General features: G+C 46.4%; 1 protein-coding gene across 1 annotated transcript in view; it reads right to left on the bottom strand.

The window, feature by feature from the left end:
• LOC124620267 overlaps positions 1-3,027 on the bottom strand; it is a 178,034-nt gene extending 175,007 nt beyond the window's left edge. Inside the window, exon 1 of the mRNA XM_047146935.1 lies at positions 2,900-3,027. Within this exon, the coding sequence (XP_047002891.1) occupies positions 2,900-3,027 (128 nt within the window). The remainder of the gene's footprint in view (positions 1-2,899) is intronic.
• Between the last annotated feature and the right edge of the window lie 16,087 nt (positions 3,028-19,114).

Below are 19,114 nucleotides of genomic sequence, written 5' to 3'. Positions count from 1 at the left end.
AAGCACGTACAGTGCAAGCTGTTACTGATTTGTTTGCTGATGGGGCTGGTAAGTGCTATACCACCTACTGCACTCCCCTGACTTAAGCCCTCGAACTGTCAACACAAATGGCACTGCTAAGAATATCCTACGACATCCACATCGCTGGCAACGGGTTATACCCAATGCTGGTGACTATTCTGAAGGTCAGTAAAACTTTGAAACAGGTATCTATTTTGTACGAGCTGTAAATAAATAGTTGCCACCATTAAAGTTCCAACCCTCGTACATAAATGATTTCGCGGATAGGTTGGGAAGCACTCCTCGATTGTTTGCTGATGATGCCGTGGTGTACGGTAAGGTGTCGAAACTGAGTGAATGTAGGGGGATACAACACGACTTAGACAAAACTTCAAGTTGGTGTGATGAATGGAAGCTAGCCCTAAATGTGGAAAATTGTAATTTAATGCGGATAAGTAGGAAGATCAAATCTGTAATGTCCGGATACAGTATTACTAGTTTCTACTTGACACAGTCAGATATCTGGGCGCAATGCTGTAAAGTGGTATGAGGTGGATAGAGCAGGTGCGAAGAATGGTAGGGAAGGCAAATGGTCGACTTCGGTTTATTGGGAGAATTTTAGGAAAGAGCAGTTCGTCTGCAAAGGAGACCTCATATAGGACGCTGGTGTGACTTATTCTTGAGTACTGCTCCAGTGTTTGGGTGCCGTACCAGATCGGATTGAAGGAAAACATCGAAGCAATTCACAGGCGGGCTGCTAGATTTGTTACCGGTAGGTTCGAACAACATCTAATGACTACAGAGTGGCTACGTGAACTCAGATAGGAATCTCTGGAGGGAAGGCGACGTTCTTTTCGAGAAACACTACTGAGAAAATTTAGAGAACCGGCATTTGAAGGTGAGTGCCGAACGATTCTACTGTCGCCAACATACACTACTGGCCACTAAAATTGCCACACGACGATGATGACGTGCTAGAGACGCGAAATTTAACTGACAGGAAGAAGATGCTGTGATATGCAAATGATTAGATTTTCAGAGCATTCACACTAGGTTGGCGCCGGTGGCGACACCTACAACGTGCTGACATGAGGAAAGTTTCCAACCGATTTCTCATACACAAACAGCAGTTGACCGGCGTTGCCTGATGAAACGTTGTTGTGATGCCTCGTGTGAGAAGAAGAAATGCGTACCATCACGTCTTCGACTTTGATAAAGGTCGGATTCTAGCCTATCGCGATTGCGGTTTATCGTATCGCGACATTTCTGCTCGCGGTGGTCAAGATCCAATGACTGTTAGCAGAATATGGAGTCGGTGGGTTCAGGAGGGTAATACGGAACGTCGTGATGGCTCCCAACGGCCTCGAATCACTAGCAGTCGAGATAACAGGCATCTCATCCACATGGCTGTAACGGATCGTGCAGCCACGTCTCGATCCCTGAGTCAACAGATTGGGACGTTTGCAAGACAACAACCACCTGCACGGACAGTTCGACGACGTTTGCAGCAGCATGGACTATCAGCTCGTAGACCATGGCTGCGGTTACCCTTGACGCTGCATCACAGACAGGAGCACCTGCGATGGTGTACTCAGCGGCGAACCTGGGTGCACGAATGGCAAAACGTTATTTTTTCGAATGAATCCAGTTTCTGTTTACAGCATAATGATGGTCGCATCCGTGTTTGGCGACATCGCGGTGAACGCACATTGGAAGCGTGTATTCGTCGTCGCCACACTGGCGTATCCCCCGGCGTGCTGGTATGGGGTGCCATTGGTTACACGTCTCGGTCACGTTTTGTTCGCATTGACGGCACATTGATCAGTGGACGCTAAATTTCAGATGTGTTACGACCCGTGGCTCGGCCCTTCATTCGATCCCTGCGAAACCCTACATTTCAGCAGGATAATGCACGACCGCATGTTGCAGGTCCTGTACGGGCCTTTCTGGATACAGAAAATGTTCGGCTGCTGCCCTGGCCAGCACATTCTCCAGATCTCTCACCAATTGAAAACGTCTGGTCAATGGTGGCCGAGCAACTGGCTCGTCACAATACGCCAGTCACTACTGTTGATGAACTGTGGCATCGTGATGAAGCTGCATGGGCAGCTGTACGTGTACACGCCATCCCAGCTCCGTTTGACTCAATGCCCAGGCGTATCAAGGCCGTTATTACGGCCAGAGGTGGTTTTTCTGGGTACTGATTTCTCAGGATCTATGCACCCAAATTGCGTGAAAATGTAATCACATGTCAGTTTTAGTGTAATATATTTGTGCAATGAATACCCGTTTCTCATGTGCATTTCTCCTTGGTGTAGCAATTTTAATGGCCAGTAGTGTACATTGCGCATAAGGACCAAGAAGATAAACCACGTGACATTAGGGCTCATACGGAGGCATGTAGGTAGTCGTTTATCCCTCGCACTTTCGTTGGGAGTGGAACAGGAGAGGAAATGAATAGTAGTGGTACAGGTTATCCCCCGCCACGCACCGTACGGTGGATTGCGGAGTAGACGTACAGTAGAAAATCAAGTCTGTGGTTTTTGAAGGCGTCGCGGGTTGCGTAAAACCAATAGGTTGGGGCACCTGAATGCAGATACCTAAATAATATTGATGTTAAGGTTGAGCTAGCTGGTTTGTAGCGAAACGCCGTTCGAGCCGAGCAAGGCTGCGTGGTTTCGCCGCGGGCGGCGCCTCGTATCACTTTCCGCAGCGGCGGCCATTAGGCGGGAGTAATCGGTGGTAACACGTGCCCGGCATGTCTAGGCAGCGGCCCGCACTGCGGCGCCGGGCTCTGGAGCCGCCGGATCCGTCGGGGGCGCGCCTCGGCCGCCCCCGCCGCCTCCGCCGCCCCCGCCGCTCGCTAATTCGTCCGCTTGTATCGGCGATCGCGGCGCGCCTGGCAAGCAGCCGCCGGCGCACGTGCGGCCCACGTGCGCGGAATGCGCGGCACGTAGCGAGCCCCCACCGCCTGACCCTCGCACCTAGCGCCCGCCGCTGCCTTGCAGCCCTGCGAATGCACCGCATAGCCGATGAAGCGGCGTCCTCTGAGCTCTGCACTGCTATACACTGCGTCGCCGCAACGAGGTCACCGACTGCCTCTGCAAGTGGCGCGCTAAATGGTTCCAGAATTAGGTTTGACCTTAAAGCAACACTTGTCGGGTATCGATAGATGTATTATGTAGCGACTATCCCAGGGCACGGAACTCAGGGAGTTGCACGTTGCTAGGGCTACAACTTTCTTTTTTTCAATATCAACAAAAATTATAAAAATGCATGTACATATATGCGGCGTGTTAATAAGCGTAGAAAACTTTGACAGCGGGTAGTACTCATCGAAACAAGAAAAGTAAGACCAGTAAAAACTTGGTTCGGAAATGCATACTTTCTAAGATAACTACAATAAATATGGACCAGGAAATTGTAAGGTGCCCCTTACGTGAGGAAGGCATTTTTACCTGTTTTAATAAATTATTGTCTCTCATTGATGTATTCACGATAGATAGGCAGTGCTGTAGTCCGTAGCCGGCCATGAGTCGGAGAGTATTTCCCATGCTGGCTGGCTAGGTGACGAAGCGACCGTATGTTGCGCGTAGTGGGGTGGGGCTCGGCGCTGGACCGTAGCAACAAGCGTTAGCCTGGGAAATATACATGACGGGAAGTACCGCCATCTTGGCGCCAAAGTCATCGATTTTGTTTATTTCTATTTAATAATTAAAGTCATTTATAACAACATGAATACTAGCTACGTTAAAATTCACACCCATTCATTAACAAATGCATATTTTAGTAAGTACGAAGTTGACGGAAATCCACGAACTGTGACGAAACTAGTAAGAGATACGGACTGCATCCCAAAGTCGGCAGTCGGCGTTAAGAGCTCTTCCTGTCTTGTTCGATGGTAACCATGCTCTCGGTTACGAGTAATTTGTGACATGAGTGTTTCATTATTGATCTAATAGGAATAAAAGTGATATTACTGCATTCTGAATGTTAATTTCGAGTAAACTGATACCCCAAAGTTGATCGACAACAGTTTCAGATAATTAGCGTCCACCGACAGAGGCATCCAATGCGCCAATGAAGAATCTGCACGGGACGACATTTACGAGAGCTGCACCGCGCACAGGTAGGAGGAAATCCGACGACACGACCCACGAAGGCGGATCATGGAAGGACCGACTTACACTTGCAAATTCCGGTTGGAAATGCTGACCAGTTATACTGTATGTCACATGTACCAACCACTACGGACTCGCGGCTAAGCTGAGTAATAACAGTATCAGTTTAGAAGCGAGGGGATCTTGCAAAATGCGTACTGAAACCTACAATTACGGATAAAGGGATATAATGCGGAAGGTTAGGACCCATGTACCATCATGTGTCATTCCCTGTTACCACTTCTTTGACAAAAATACTTCCAAAACAGGTAGGCCCTTGGCAATCACGATTTCAGTTAATTACAACAAAGACAGAGTAGGGTATCAGACCTCTATAATAGGGCAACAAAAACAGATAGTCTTGATTAATAAGAGTTTCAGCTAACCTAAACTATGAAGCAGCTCTTAATTTAATTAAAAGGAGAGCAGACAGGCCTTCAGTACTTGAAAGATCAATCATGTGATGCTACGTATGCAATATAATAAATGATATCCAAACTTGGCTTTTGTATTCACAGGTTTCCACCCTAAAACGCTCAGGGACAAGTGAATTCCAAATCCAATCAATTCATTCTCGTCGACGAGACCTACTCCAAAATAACAATTTACACCCCATCTAACAGATAATGAATCTCTCGTCACCAGTCATCGCAGGATAACACAACAAAAAACTTCTAGTACCCAGTGACCCATTAAGTGCTATGCCCTGTATGCCAAACGATCAGCCCAAACTAGTCATTTCTCACGCAGCAGAGCTTAAATAGCTTAGCACGTCTTAAGTAAGCCAGCTTAACAGCACTAAATCTGCATAGACACCACCCATGATAGGGGATCAGTACACTATCCTAACGGAGCGTGCTCTACTCACATCTAAGTTATAATTAGGTGGCGGGGGGGGGGGGGGGGCTATTTGGTACGAGAAAATGTCTTACACTTGAACTTGAATTAAACCCAACACTGGCAAACAATATCAAAAGGCCACGCCAATTGCGCTTTATCAAATTACATCAGTTCTTCGCTCACGATGAATGTGGAAAACACATTTGCTGATATATTTCACGAGTATACATACGGTGTGTGATTCTTTCACAGGCTTTGCCGCAAATGGCGCAACCCTTAGCTTCATCGCCGTAGCGCCGGAAAAACAAGTCTTAACAAGAATATCAAACACAATCTTCCATGACAAGTACACATGCGTAAAATCAGTAATTACGTTCCGCCGTGGGAGTGTAAAATATCACTGAACAACACTTGTAGCAATTAACACGGCTTGCTAGTAGCCCCAAACCAGAGTGACCGTGCGGTTCTAGGCGCTGCAGTCTCGAACCGCGTGACCGCTACGGTCGCAGGTTCGAATCCTGCCTCGGGCATGGATGTGTGTGATGTCCTTAGGTTAGTTAGGTTTAACTAGTTCTAAGTTCTAGGGAACTAATGACCTCAGAAGTTGAGTCCCATAGTGCTCAGAGCCATTTGAACCAACCCAAACTAGACACAGAATAACAACAATACCATGCGACAACGTAGGAACAACTGACGTGGGGTGCCACCAGGGAGATCTGGAGAATGTGCTGGCCAGGGCAGCAGTCGCACATTTTCTGTATCCAGAAAGGCCCGTACAGGACCTGCAACGTGCGGTCGTGCATTATCCTGCTGAAATGTAGGGTTTCACAAGGATCGAATGAACGGTACAGCCACGGGTCGTAACACATCTGAAATGTAACGTCCACTGTTCAAAGTGCCGTCAGTGCGAACAAGAGGTGGCCGAGACGTGTAACCAGTGGCACCCGATACCATCACGCCGGGTGATACGCCAGTATGGCGATGACGAATACACGCTTCCAACGTGCGTTCACCACGATTTGCCATTCGTGCACACAGGTTCGTCGTTGAGTACACCATCGCAGGTGCTCCTGTGATGCAGCGTCAAGGGTAACCGCAGCCATGGTCTCCGAGCTGATACTCCATGCTGCTGCAAATTTCGCCGAACTGTTCGTGCAGATGGTTCTTTTCTTGCAAACGTCCCCATCAGTTGACTCATGGATCGAGACGTGGCTGCACGATCCGTTAAGCCATGCGGATAAGATGCCTGTCATCTCGGCTGCTAGTGATACGAGGCCGTTGGGAGCCAGCACGGCGTTCCGTATTACCCTCCAGAACCCACCGATTCAATATTCTGCTAACCGTCATTGGATCTCGACCAACGCGAGCAGCAATGTCGCGATACGATAAACCGCAATCGCGGAAGGCTAAAATCCGACCTTTATCAAAGTCGGAAACGTGATGGTACGCATTTCTCCTCCTTGCACGAGGCATCACAACAATGTTTCACCAGGCAACGCCGGTCAACTGCTGTTTGTGTATGCGAAATCGGTTGGAAACTTTCCTCATGTCAGCACGTTATAGGTGTCGCCACCGGCGCCAACCTTGTGTGAATGCTCTGAAAAGCTAATCATTTGCATATCACAGCACTTCTTCCTGTCGGTTAAATTTCGCGTCTGTAGCACGTTATCTTCGTGGTGTAGTAATTTTAATGGCTAGTAGTGTACATGGAAAAATAACCACATAGGAAAAGATACAAAGGAAATAGTATACTACAGAAATGAGACCAATGATGACATACACAGATGAGACAAGACCGGAAACATAAAAAAGAAATGACTTTTGAAAACCACGGAAATGAAAATACTACGAAGGACTACAGGGAAGACATTGCGAGATAGCATTAGGAAAATCTGTAATGCTGAATCCATTTATGAGTGGGTACATAAGAAAAGGCATGAATGGAACCAACACATGGATAGGCTGATGAACGGAAGGTTCAGAAAATCTTAAGAAATAAATCTCCAGTCTATAAAAGAAATATTGGCCGTCCAAGGAAAAGACGGAGCGACAACCTCGGGGTAGACTGCGAAATCCTGAAGGAAAGAGGCCTTAGTCTACGAAGAAAGGAAGACGACGAAAATGATGACAGACCCTTCAACAAATACTCTTGCCGCGAACAGTATCCTGCGAAGCCTGGATGAAGAGCAACAGGCAGATGCCGTATTTATAAATTTCCGCTGAGCGTTCCTTTCAGTGCTCCCAGCAGTATGCGAAATACGTTCTCAGATATAATCACAGTGAATTGTGACAGAAGAAGAATATTATGTTATGAAAAGGGCCATCATGGAACGTAATAAGTGCAAACACAACGCTTGGCAACAACACACTCTTTAAACAGTTCAGAGAACTGATGACACGAGACACGGGACAGAAATAACTCACACGCTTCAAAACCTTCTAGCGATACGTGATACGTCTTGCGACACGCGCAAACAGCAAGGTGGCGTTATTTTTTAATTACTGCGAAGTAAGAGTAATTTTTTCTGTGTTTTTAGAGGAACTACAAACCGACCAACTAACGTAAATGTATGGCAAACTACGGTACAACCTGGTGTCCACCGAAATTGTATTCACAAAACTTCCGCAATTGCAAATAGTATACCATAGAAGAATGTAAGTCCACATTTTCATATTAGATAATAACAGTCGCTCATACAATTGCAGATGACATGTTGTATGCCGAAAAAACGGCAGCAAGCATAGAAATTACGCAGCGATTAAAAAGTAAATTGGTACTATAAAATAATTCATACAATGCAGTATCTGGAAGCAAACAGTATAAATGGAATAACATTTTTCGTAATGTTTTATAACTAATTTTTCTTGTTTTAGAATAAAGAAACCCACTAACCAATGATATATTTCGGGGAAAAAATTAAACAAAAGTGTTTCGCATCGACGCGGACACAGTATCCCATATTACTCTCAAACATGTGAGTAGCTCGAAGACTTCATAAGTAACAGAACGCAGTATACGTTGTGAACTAAATAAATTATCAACTCCCAAGACCGCTAAAATCATTTATACGTATACAGGTTGATTCCGTAAAAGCGTGCATAAATGTAAGAGGGCATAGAGAATGCTCCACTCAACAGTGTTAAGTAGGGAACATGGGTCAGAGAAGCCAGCTTAATGAACTATGGAAGTAAACTTGTCTACCACTTTTTCTAGTAGCTTATTTACAAGTAACATGAGTACAAATGTACACGTATTGCGCTGCTTATTTACATGTACATTCTTTATTTCCTGCAAGGACAAAAGGAGGACGAGCCTGATTACTAGGTAGTAATGATGCAGGATCTGTTTACTGTACTTCTCCGTAAGGTGGTTCTGTTGTACCGTGTTTACATTTTCCCGTGACAGCATGTGCCATGCATCAACGACAGACCCACTCAACGTGACGGTGCACCACCTGACTTCAGTGTGGATGTTCGCAACCATCTGAATGCTGTATTACCTGGTCTCTGGATTGGAAGGGTAGGTCCTATTCCATGGCCTGCGAGGTCACCTGGCCCGAATCCCCTTGATTGTTTCCTGTGGCAACACAGAAAGTCACTTGTGTGTGAGAGCGCAGTGGATACGGAGATGTGATTAGTTGCCAGAACTGTAGCTGCCTGTGATGTGATTCGAGACACACCAAGGATATTTGTCAGGGTGCATCAGAAACTTGTTCGTCGATGTCCTGCTTGCATTGGGGTTGATGTCCGTCAGTTTCAACACATTTTTAAGATACAGTACAAATGGTACGTCCATTGTGTCAATGATGGTATTTACAGTTAACAGTAGCTAATGTAAATAAAAAAGTACACAGTAGTGTGATTTTATTCCTGTTGTCTCCTTAAGCTGACTTTTCTGACCCCAGGTTCCCTATTTCAAATTGTTCAGTGGAGCATCCTCTGTGTCCTGTTAAACTGTTGCACCCTTTTACGGAAACGCCCTGTAGATTACTGATTTCGGCAGTTCTCTGTCTGCAAAAGATGGGCCAATCCTCTGCAGATCCTAAGATTGCAACCGAGAATTGCCGAAAATGATAATCAGTATGATTAAATGATTTTAGCGATTTGGACAGTTAAAAATTTATTCACAAAACTGTACATTGCCCCCCATGCTGCCGACGTCAGAAATGTATAGCAGTACGTTGACCCTGATGGCAGTCATCAGTAACAAGGGTATAATCAAGAGTGCCTCAGGGAAGTATGATAGGATCGCTGTGTACATCTACGTACATAAAATGATGTGACGGATACGGTGTGGAGCATCTGAGACTTTTCACTGACTACGCTGTAGCATACGGGAAATGAGTGGTCGGAACATACAATACAACTCGACTCAGACAGAATTTCTATATGGTGTGATACTTGGCAGCATTCTCTAAATGTATAAAAATGTAAGTTAATGCAAATGAGTAGGTAAAACAATCCTTTAAAATTCGGATATGGTGGTAATAGTGAGCTGGTGGAAACAGTCACCCCGATTAAATATCTTGGCTTAACATTGTAAAACGAAATTAAACTGTGCGAGGGAGTAAGGTCGGTTGCTCAGATGACGGATGTTCAGTTGCTGCTAATCGAAAGATTTGTAGAAAAGTTTGACTCACTTAGAAAGAAGATCACGTGTAGTACGCCAGTGCGCCTATTCGTGAGTCCTAGACATCCATTTGGGATCGCCACCTGGTCGGATCAAAGGAAGACATCGAAGCAATTCAGAGGCCTGCTGCTAGATTTGTTACTGGTACATTCGATCAACAGGCGAGTGTTAAAGAAATTCTGAAATGGAAATCCGTGGTAAGAAGACTACGTTCTTTTTCGAAATACTATTGAGAAAATTTAGGAACTGGCATTTGCGGCAGACTGCAAAACGGTTCGACTGCCGCCATAGTACATTTCGCGCGAGGACAGCCAAGACGGGACTGGAGATATTAAGAGTGGTGACGAAGCATAGAGACATTCATTTTTCCCTCGCTCCGTTTGCGTGTGGAACAGGGAAGTGAATAAGTGGTACTGACGGAAGAATCCCTCCGTTAGGAAGCGTATGGTGGTTCAAATGGCTCTGAGCACTACGGGACTTAACATCTGAGGTCACCAGTCCCCTAGAACTTAGAACTACTTAAACCTAACTAATCTAAGGACATCACACACATCCATGCCCGAGGCAGGATTCGAACCTGCGACCGTAGCGGTCACGCGGTTCCAGACTGAAGTGCCTAGAACCGCTCGGCCACATGCTTGAGCACTATGCCCGCAGATGTAGGTGAAATCTACCCATCAGAAAAGCTCTTGCAGAACATGAAAGACGTTCTTGTTGCAACAACATCCAATGATGATGGGCACATCAGCATAAAGGGAAACGAGAAAGCTAACATGTCGATCAAGCAGTCCTGTACGGGCGACAAGATTGAAAATGGCGCCATCCCCATACTGGTTATCAACTCGGTGTTGAGTCAGACATTCATGTATCGATGGCAGGGGGAGTGGCTGGATATGAAAGACAACCATTCCTAGTAACGTCACACAGATGGCAAGTCTTACTCATTGGCGTCCGTACGAGATGTTGCCCTCACACATATAACTTTTTGCTCCGTTGGGAGGATTTGTACAGTTTTAACGTATGCAGCGTATACGACTCCCTCCATCGTAAAACAAAGGAGTTCGTTTTGTACTCTAATTAGAGGACAACAATAGGTTTATGTGGGAACCTGCCCTCTATTTTACTGGACAAAATGACGAGAGTGGGGCACCCACTAAGTTCTTATGTGAAGGTTTTAGTGTTTTTCAGTGTGTCTAGCTCATCTTTTATTCGTGCAGTCATCAGCCCCTCTGCTATGTAATGGATATACGTGCACATATTTTTATATGCGGTCCCTTAATATGAAGACACATCAGTTTCTTGGTTGTTTTTCTCTCACAAACACGTCACATAGTTTACCACGTGATGTTTTCTGAATTGCTTCACTAAGTGCACTATGCCTGTCAGTATAGACTAACCGTTTTGTGTCCAAAGCGTCCACAGTTCTGCTAGCTGATATTTTGTCTATGGTCGTAACTGCTGCACTAAGCGGACTACGGCCGTCAGTATAGGTTAACCATTTTGAGTCCAGAGCGTCCATACTTAAACACCTGACCTGCTGCCCAGCGAAAAACAAGCAATAATGGCTTGCTCTTGCCCATATATTAGATGGGTGCAGAAGTACGTAGCTTTTTTTTATTTTGCATGTTGATATTCCGGTTTCTATGGGCTTATTTATCGATTGCCATTTTCTATTTTCAGTTTACTGTTGCTATTTGAGTTTACTTATCGGTTCAAATGTCTCTGAGCACTATGGGTCTTTACATCTGAGGTCATCAGTCCCCTAGAACTTAGAACTACTTAAACCAAACTAACCTAACATCACACACACCCATGCCCGAGGCAGGATTCGAACCTGCGACCGTAGCGGTCATGCGGTTCCAGACTGTAGCGCCTAGAACCGCTCGACCACCCCGGCCGGCGAGTTTACTTATTGTATGTTGTCATTTGGAGATAGCGATTGGCACTGTGGACGCTAGAAAATGGAGTAGCCAGTGGAGAAACCGGAACACTTCATGTATATGTTCTTCAGTGTTGTTGAGTCGAGGAGTGACAACAGCGGAGGCAGCCAGAACCATTTGCGCCGTGTGTGGGAATAGTGCCACTGAACAGAGCACGTCGAGAAAAAGATTTTCTCGTTTTAAGGAGGGTTGTTTCACATTAGTGACTCTCCACGCTTAGGGAGACCTTTGGAGTTTGATGAAGATCGTTTTATCGCATTAATCTGTTTTGTATGAGGCGAAACTATGGGTCTCATGGAAAAAGGGTGACCCGGCTGAGTCAGCAATTTGACTCTTTGCCTGATCACGAGGTGTGGCCATTAATTGCACGCGTTGATCACGTAGGCTGACGTGAGGCTCAATGAACTATACTTGACGGGATGTATCTGTAGCATCTTAGGTGATTAGAAAGTTAGTAGACAGGAATACAATTAAATACTTAGCTTTATTGCAGCATCAGCGGTGAACGTCAATCTTGACTTTGTACAATAATATTTACAAGCTCAGTTATAGACTGAACTGCGAATACTTCTTTACAATTCTGATTGCTTCGCACATATAGATCAATTGTCAATGCATAAACTGTATGTGGCGCCTGGCTAGGTCGTAGCTACTGACTTAGCTGAAGGCTGTGCTAACTAGCGCCTCTGCAAATGAGATCTCTGAAGCTATAACAAGCGAACCATTCCAATTAAAGTCGGCTGTAGAACTGGGCAGTGCGCTAGCTTGTCTCGTAAGACCAGCCGAGTGGCGGCGCTCGGTCTGCTAGCGTCGACAGTGGTGACTCGCGGGTCCGATGTGTAGAGACGGACCGCGGCCGATTTGAAGCCTACACCACATAATCCACAACCATACGCGTCAGCGTACCCCAGAACTGCCGAATATGATAAATTGTGATCATTCCACAATCGTGCGACATTTGCATATAATGGAAAAAATTCAGAAATCGTCATTAATTGGCCCGTGAACAATACCGAACATTCATATACTGCGTCGTTACTTACTCTAGTACAGCGAAAAATAAGGAATGGTTTAGCCCAAGCAAAGCAGCAATGCCCCGTGCAAAGATCTGAGAGCATCCGCGAAAGATAGTGTTACGCATCTGCTGGAACAGCGACGGTGTGGTGTACTACGAATTGCTTCCTGACGTCATTTGTTGTCAACTTCTGAGACGTCGAGCAGATGCAATCCAAGAACAATGACTACGAAGACCATGTGAAATGCTATTCTCCGACAGCTTCCGATCGCATTTCGCTAGAGTGACAAGAAACACTATACAGGGAAGTTATTCAGCGCCTACCTTATTCACCTGCTCTTGCGCCCTCAGATATTCACCTTCTCCGCTCTCCATCAAACAACTTTCAAGGAACTTCCTTTCCGTATGAAAATGCGCTCCGAACGCGGCTAGACGAGTTCCTCGCCTCAGAACAAAGCGATTTCTACGGTCGCGGAATCGAAAAGTTTCCCCAGCGTTCGCAGATTGTTGTAAATAGTGAACGAGAACACATTACTGATGGCTAAAGTCTGTGTTACCTGTATCAGTTGCGTGTGTTAAATTTATGGAAAAACAGCAACGAATTTATGCACCAACCTAAATACTTGCAGATACTAACAGCCCAAGGACATATGACTTGTAACAGCTATAATTATTAGTCTACAAATGACGTACATACTAATGTAATGTTGTTACTACCCCTTCCTCAGTCCTCACGAGGGTGAGTCAAATGAAAACCTTAAATTTCTAATAACAAATCGAAATTTTTCACCGTTATCCTGTACGTTGGTAAGCGTGCTACAAACAGCGTGAAGAATGTACTGTAGGTGGCAGCATAGTGCAGATGCACACATACCGTCGCAGTATCAGTATAAAGATGGCCACCCCACTTGCGACTTGCACCGGGGAAGAACAGCGTTCTGTTACTCGGTTTTTGCGTAGTGAAGGTGTGAAACCTATTAAAATTCATCGGCGAATGAAGGTTCAGTACGGTGATGCATTTTTGTCACAGCAGCATGTCTACGAATGGAGTAGGAAGTTCGGAAATGGTGTGACTTCAGTGGAAGATGCTCCTCGTCCAGGTCAGGTACAACGAGTTGTGACTCCACAGAACATTGCAGCAGTTGAAGCCATAGTGAAGGAAAACCACCGAGTGACACTGAATGACATTGCAACATGATTACAGATTAGTCAGGGGTTGCGCACCACATTGTGCATGATGTGCTCCAGTTTCACAAAGTATCTGCAAGATGGGTGCCACGGCAACTGATTCGTGAAATGAGAGAACGTCGTGTTGATGCCTGTGAAGAACTTCTTCGGCGCTTTGAACGAGAAGGTGATGGATTCCTTGCAAGAATCGTTACTGGGGACGGAACTTGGGTTCACTTCCACCAACAGGAAACGAGCAGAGCGAGCAACCCAGAACTTGCCCCAAGTGATTCCCTTATGTTTAGACCACTCAAAGACGCAATGGGAGGAAGGAATTCCGTTGTGATGAAGAGGTGCATGAGTTTTTGCGCGGACTACCAAAAGAATTTTTTTCTAAAGAAATTTATGCATTTTGTAAGCGCTGTTGGACTTGCAATGTGCGTGGGGGAGATTATGTTGAAAATTGATACAGCTTTGTACCACTTCTGCACAATAAATAATATTTAAAAAAATATTTAAGATTTTCATTTGACTCACCCTCGTAGAAATAGCGGCACTCATACCTGTTACTCTCTGTATATGGTTCAGAGTGTCTTACCTCTTTTAATTACGTGTTTTAGAATTAATTATTCAGTTTTAGTGTGTGTGAGAGTGTGATCTTGATTTTTATAGATGTCCCAAATGCGGCACTATTTGGCCTAGAACTCAGGCTGGCGATAATTCATGATCGCTGGGCAGCGTAGCATGCAGTCTCTGTTTGAGGAAGCAGTTATCTGTCTGCACGTGGTATTGAGAAGTCGAGCTGTAAGCGGAACCACAAGTGTGGACGGTGCTGGTCGGCTGGCCTTAGAAGCTTGGCTGCAAGATGATAGCGGCCTTGTTGATGAGAGTCGCCCGAACGCATGCACCGGAATCTTCGGCTCATGGATACTGGCCGTAGTCTGTTGGTTTCATGTCAGACCGACAGGATTACGCTGTGTACGTGACATGTATACAAATTGTTCAAATGGCTCTGAGCACTATGGGACTTAACATCTATGGTCATCAGTCCCCTAGAACTTAGAACTACTTAAACCTAACTAACCTAAGGACAGCACACAACACCCAGCCATCACGAGGCAGAGAAAATCCCTGACCCCGCAGGGAATCGAACCCGGGAACCCGGGCGTGGGAAGCGAGAACGCTACCGCACGACCACGAGATGCGGGCACTACTGGCCACACCTCCGCGTCACTCACCCTTGCCGCGAGAGAACGGGAGACGTCAATCCTATCGATGCGACTAGACGAGTGACTCGTGAAATGGGTGTATCCCGGTCTATTTCCTCGGAAATGTTCCCATGTATCTACTAGCTGGAGATCGCCGATGAGTGTCCCAAGTTCGGGGCACGGTGAATGGCATGGCAACTGATCTTTAGTTGCTTGGGTGCAATTGAAATCGCCCCCTAATATCAAGTCATCGTGCCTGCCCTGAAAAAGCGGTGCTATTCCTTCTGTGAAGAAGAGCGATCGGTCACGACGGCGATTCGTTCCGGAAGGGGCGTACACATTGATAAACCGGAGGCCTTGCACCGTTACGGCCATTCCTCTAGCGTCGGGGAGATATCGGACTCCGTCCGCCTCGAGGCCCTCTCTGAGGAGAATGGCGACTCCACTGTTAGTTGGCGAGGCGTGGGACACATGAGCCGTATAACCATACATACCCGGGAATCGGCGACGAAGACTTCTTGGAGAAAGGCAATGTCAACGTCTGCTGCATTGAGCATGTCTTGGAGCAGCGACAACTTCGTACGTGTCCGAATGGTGTTAATGTTGATGGTCGTTAAGCGATAGGTTTGTAGATCGTCTCCTGAGGTGGGGGCTGCCGTCAGTGTCGCCGTAAAAGGTGGGGCCTGTGTTCTGCTGGCCGCGTCCGCGCCGTCGTCTGTTGCTACTCGGGAGGGGCCGAGGTGTGGGAGGAGAGACCCCTCTCCTCATCCACCACAGCGGCCGTAGAATCGTCTTCAATGTCATCCGCCCAAGGTCCGTAAGTTAACGGTGGCTGCGGTAGAACACTTGCGGGCAGAGTGACTAAGGGTGAATCCGCAGTTGTTTCCGGTTGTGTACCAACGGCGGGCGCTGTGCTGGCCATCCGTTTGTCCGAGGGAGCGGAATCGGGTTTATCAAAATCAGACAAAGTGACAGGTGAGGGCGATCTCGTGTCATCCATTCTCCTCGTCGTTTCGTCGGCCGTCCGGTCGTCAACTGGAGAAGACGTCCGCTGGAGGCAATCGTCTGAGGGTGTGCGACGTCGCTTTTTATGTTTTCTCGGTGACCTTTGTTTGCGGACATGGGTTTCTGTGTCCGAAAGAGTTTGTGGTTCCCGTATAGCATCCCCCTCAGGGAGAAAGGCAGAGGTCGGTACAACCCTAGCGTCGAGTCCCATTCTCTCGTCCGAATCTTCATGTGGAGTCGATGGGCGGCGTTCTTCAACCCCTGCAGACACAGTAATGGTGTTGGTCAATCCAGGACCGGCGACAGGTGCGCATTCTAACGCTTCCTGTCTTCCGGGGGGGTTGTCGTCTGTCATGACGGTCGATCGTGTCACCTCTGCGTAATTGAGGGGGAGGGCCGTGAGCGTAGGAGGTGGTGTCGTGTCATGCAATGGAAGTTGTGTAACCCGACGTTGAATACACGCCGAGCACACATGACCCTCCTGGCCGCAACCAGAACAAGTACGAGGTTGGCCGTCGTACATTATTATTGCTCGACAGCCACCTATGACTAAGTAGGACGGCACATGTTTCTTTAATTCAATTTTCACTTGTCGGACGCCGTTGAGGACTTGGTACGTCTCGAAGGTGTTCCATTTTTCGGCCACGTGGCTAATTACCGTCCCATAAGGGCGGAAAGCTGAGGTAACGACGTCCGGTGGTACTTCGAAAGGGAGTTCGAAGACTCTTAGTGTGCGTAATCCTAGTCCAGCATGGTCAACAGTAACCTCTCCGATGTGACCATCGGAGTGTTTGAACTTGAGAGTGTTCGCGCATCTGTTCACAACTGCGTGACATAACTCGTCATCGACCATCTTGACGTAAACGACGCTGCTTGTGATGGATAGGTGGATACCGATGATGTGCTGTGTTGGTATTCGAACTTCGTCACGGATGAATCGTTCGACTTCAAAGGCTCGTGGTCGTGCGCAGTCGGGCTGGAAGCTGATCTTGATGCTAGCTTTTCTGTAGGAATGAGCCATGGCGACTCAGTGTTAACGGACGCGAGTATTAGCTGCGGCGAGGAAGTAAACAAAGTACGCGCGCTCGCGACTCTGCGGACTGGACCGCGACTCTGCGGACGGGACGTAAACAAGACGTCCTCTCCGCTGACCAGCCGAAAGCAGACTGCCCATCTGAGCTACCGAAGCACGACTCACGTTCGGTACTCACAGCAAAGGTCCCGAGTTCGAGTCTCGGTCGGGCACACAGTTTTAATCTGCCAGGAAGTTTCACCTGTTAAGTATATCATGATACTTGACAGAGATAGCTGTATACATGATGGCCGTGCGGCTCTAGGCGCTTCAGTCTGGAACCGCGAGACCGCTACGGTCGCAGGTTCGAATCCTGCCTCGGGCATGGATGTGTGTGATGTCCTTAGGTTAGGTAGGTTTAAGTAGTTCTAAGTTCTAGGGGACTGATGACCTCAGATGTTAAGTCCCATAGTGCTCAGAGCCAAGAGCCATGGCGCTTGGTGCGACAAATTTTGTCGTATTTTCTACGAGTGGCTCCGGAACACATTACACCTCGGTTTCTACTATTTCCGGATCAACAGTATTTCCCGCGCGCCAAGACCAACGCTGTCACGTGGATCCGTGCGCATGCGGTACACTACTTATTTCACGATGGACCCACAGATGTATTAGACTTTTGGAACTACCTACAAGAACGTCATTGCAAGATCGTACGGAACCCAAAATACAGACAGTATTTTTCTAATTACTTAGGGAGTGCCCTACGCGACCCTCCACGCAGCTGTATCATCAACAGGTAGGAGAAGATACCCATTGAGTGAGCTGACAAGACAAAGTTCGATTCTCGGTGGAACAACATGATATACGTGAAGACGTACCTGGATGATGAAGCGTAAGGAGAGTAGCGACACACCCTTCTGCGTCCTGTATGAAGCCCATTTTTTTTTTGTTTTCCCCATATACATTACCTCGGTGTAGGAACGTGCCGAGATATTGTTTTCTTTTTCTCAGAGTACGATGCGGTGCTAGATACATTTATTTTTGTTGTGGTATAAAGTAAAACCACATTAAGAATGTATTAAAAACAGTAAATAAAAATAAATAAATAAATAATAATTCCCACAAAAGATTTCCCCTTCCCATCCCTGATTCCTTGACGGACGAGGGGGACACTGCGACCAGGCCTCGGGTTACGACCCCTGATCGCTCTGCCTTCCCCGCCCTCCCCCACCTCCTTAAAAAAAAAAAAAAAAAAAAAAAGGATGGTAGAGCACTTGCCCGCGGAAGGCAAAGGTCCCGAGTTCGAGTTCGAGTCTCGGTCGGGCACACAGTTTTAATCTGCCAGGAAGTTTCATATCAGCGCACACTCCGCTGCAGAGTGAAAATCTCATTCTACTTAACAGGTACTGTAATCTAGGGCTTGCTAAAGGCCGTATTTTCTAATTATCACCTACAAACAATGCTTCGTTAGACGGTGTGATGTTGAGGTAGATGCTGCAGTGCATTATGCAGGACACACATCCTACACCGTGTGTATGCTATCAGTTAGGCAGTAGGACATGTTTTTGAAATGTATATGTATTAATTAAAGAGGGATCTTACTCTGGTCGTGTGCACAATGAGAAGCTCAAGTTATTGACAGAACAAGGCATGGATATTTCCTGTTTCTAATACTGAATTATATCCCGATAATCTCTGTGCTATTTACTCATGTATGAATGCATATCGCAGTTTATTCAAACAACTGAAAACTAACGGTCATTTAAAAGCGATCCAATTGTTCTTAATTGTTACTTCATTATTATAGTAAGGATTTGACCTTTCCTACTGAATCTATTTCTGAAGCTTCGTTGCAACGGCTTATTTTATTATCCTGCTCTCTTTCTTATTTCCTGAATATATCCCAATAGAAACAAGGCCACGGGAGTAGACAACATTCCATTAGAACCACTGATGGCCTTGGAAGAGTCAGCCCTGACAAAACTATACCATCTGGTGAGCAAGATGTATGAGACAGGTGAAATACCCTCAGACTTCAATATAATAATCCCAAACCCAAAGAAAGCAGGTGTTGACACATGTGAAAATTACCGAACTATAAATTTAATAAGCCACGGCTGCAAAATACTAACATGAA

The sequence above is a fragment of the Schistocerca americana genome, chromosome 6 (genome assembly GCF_021461395.2).
Source record: "Schistocerca americana isolate TAMUIC-IGC-003095 chromosome 6, iqSchAmer2.1, whole genome shotgun sequence".
Taxonomy (NCBI): Eukaryota; Metazoa; Arthropoda; class Insecta; order Orthoptera; family Acrididae; genus Schistocerca; species Schistocerca americana.
Note: the sequence above shows the minus strand (reverse complement) of the source record. Positions and strands in the feature narration are given on the sequence as shown.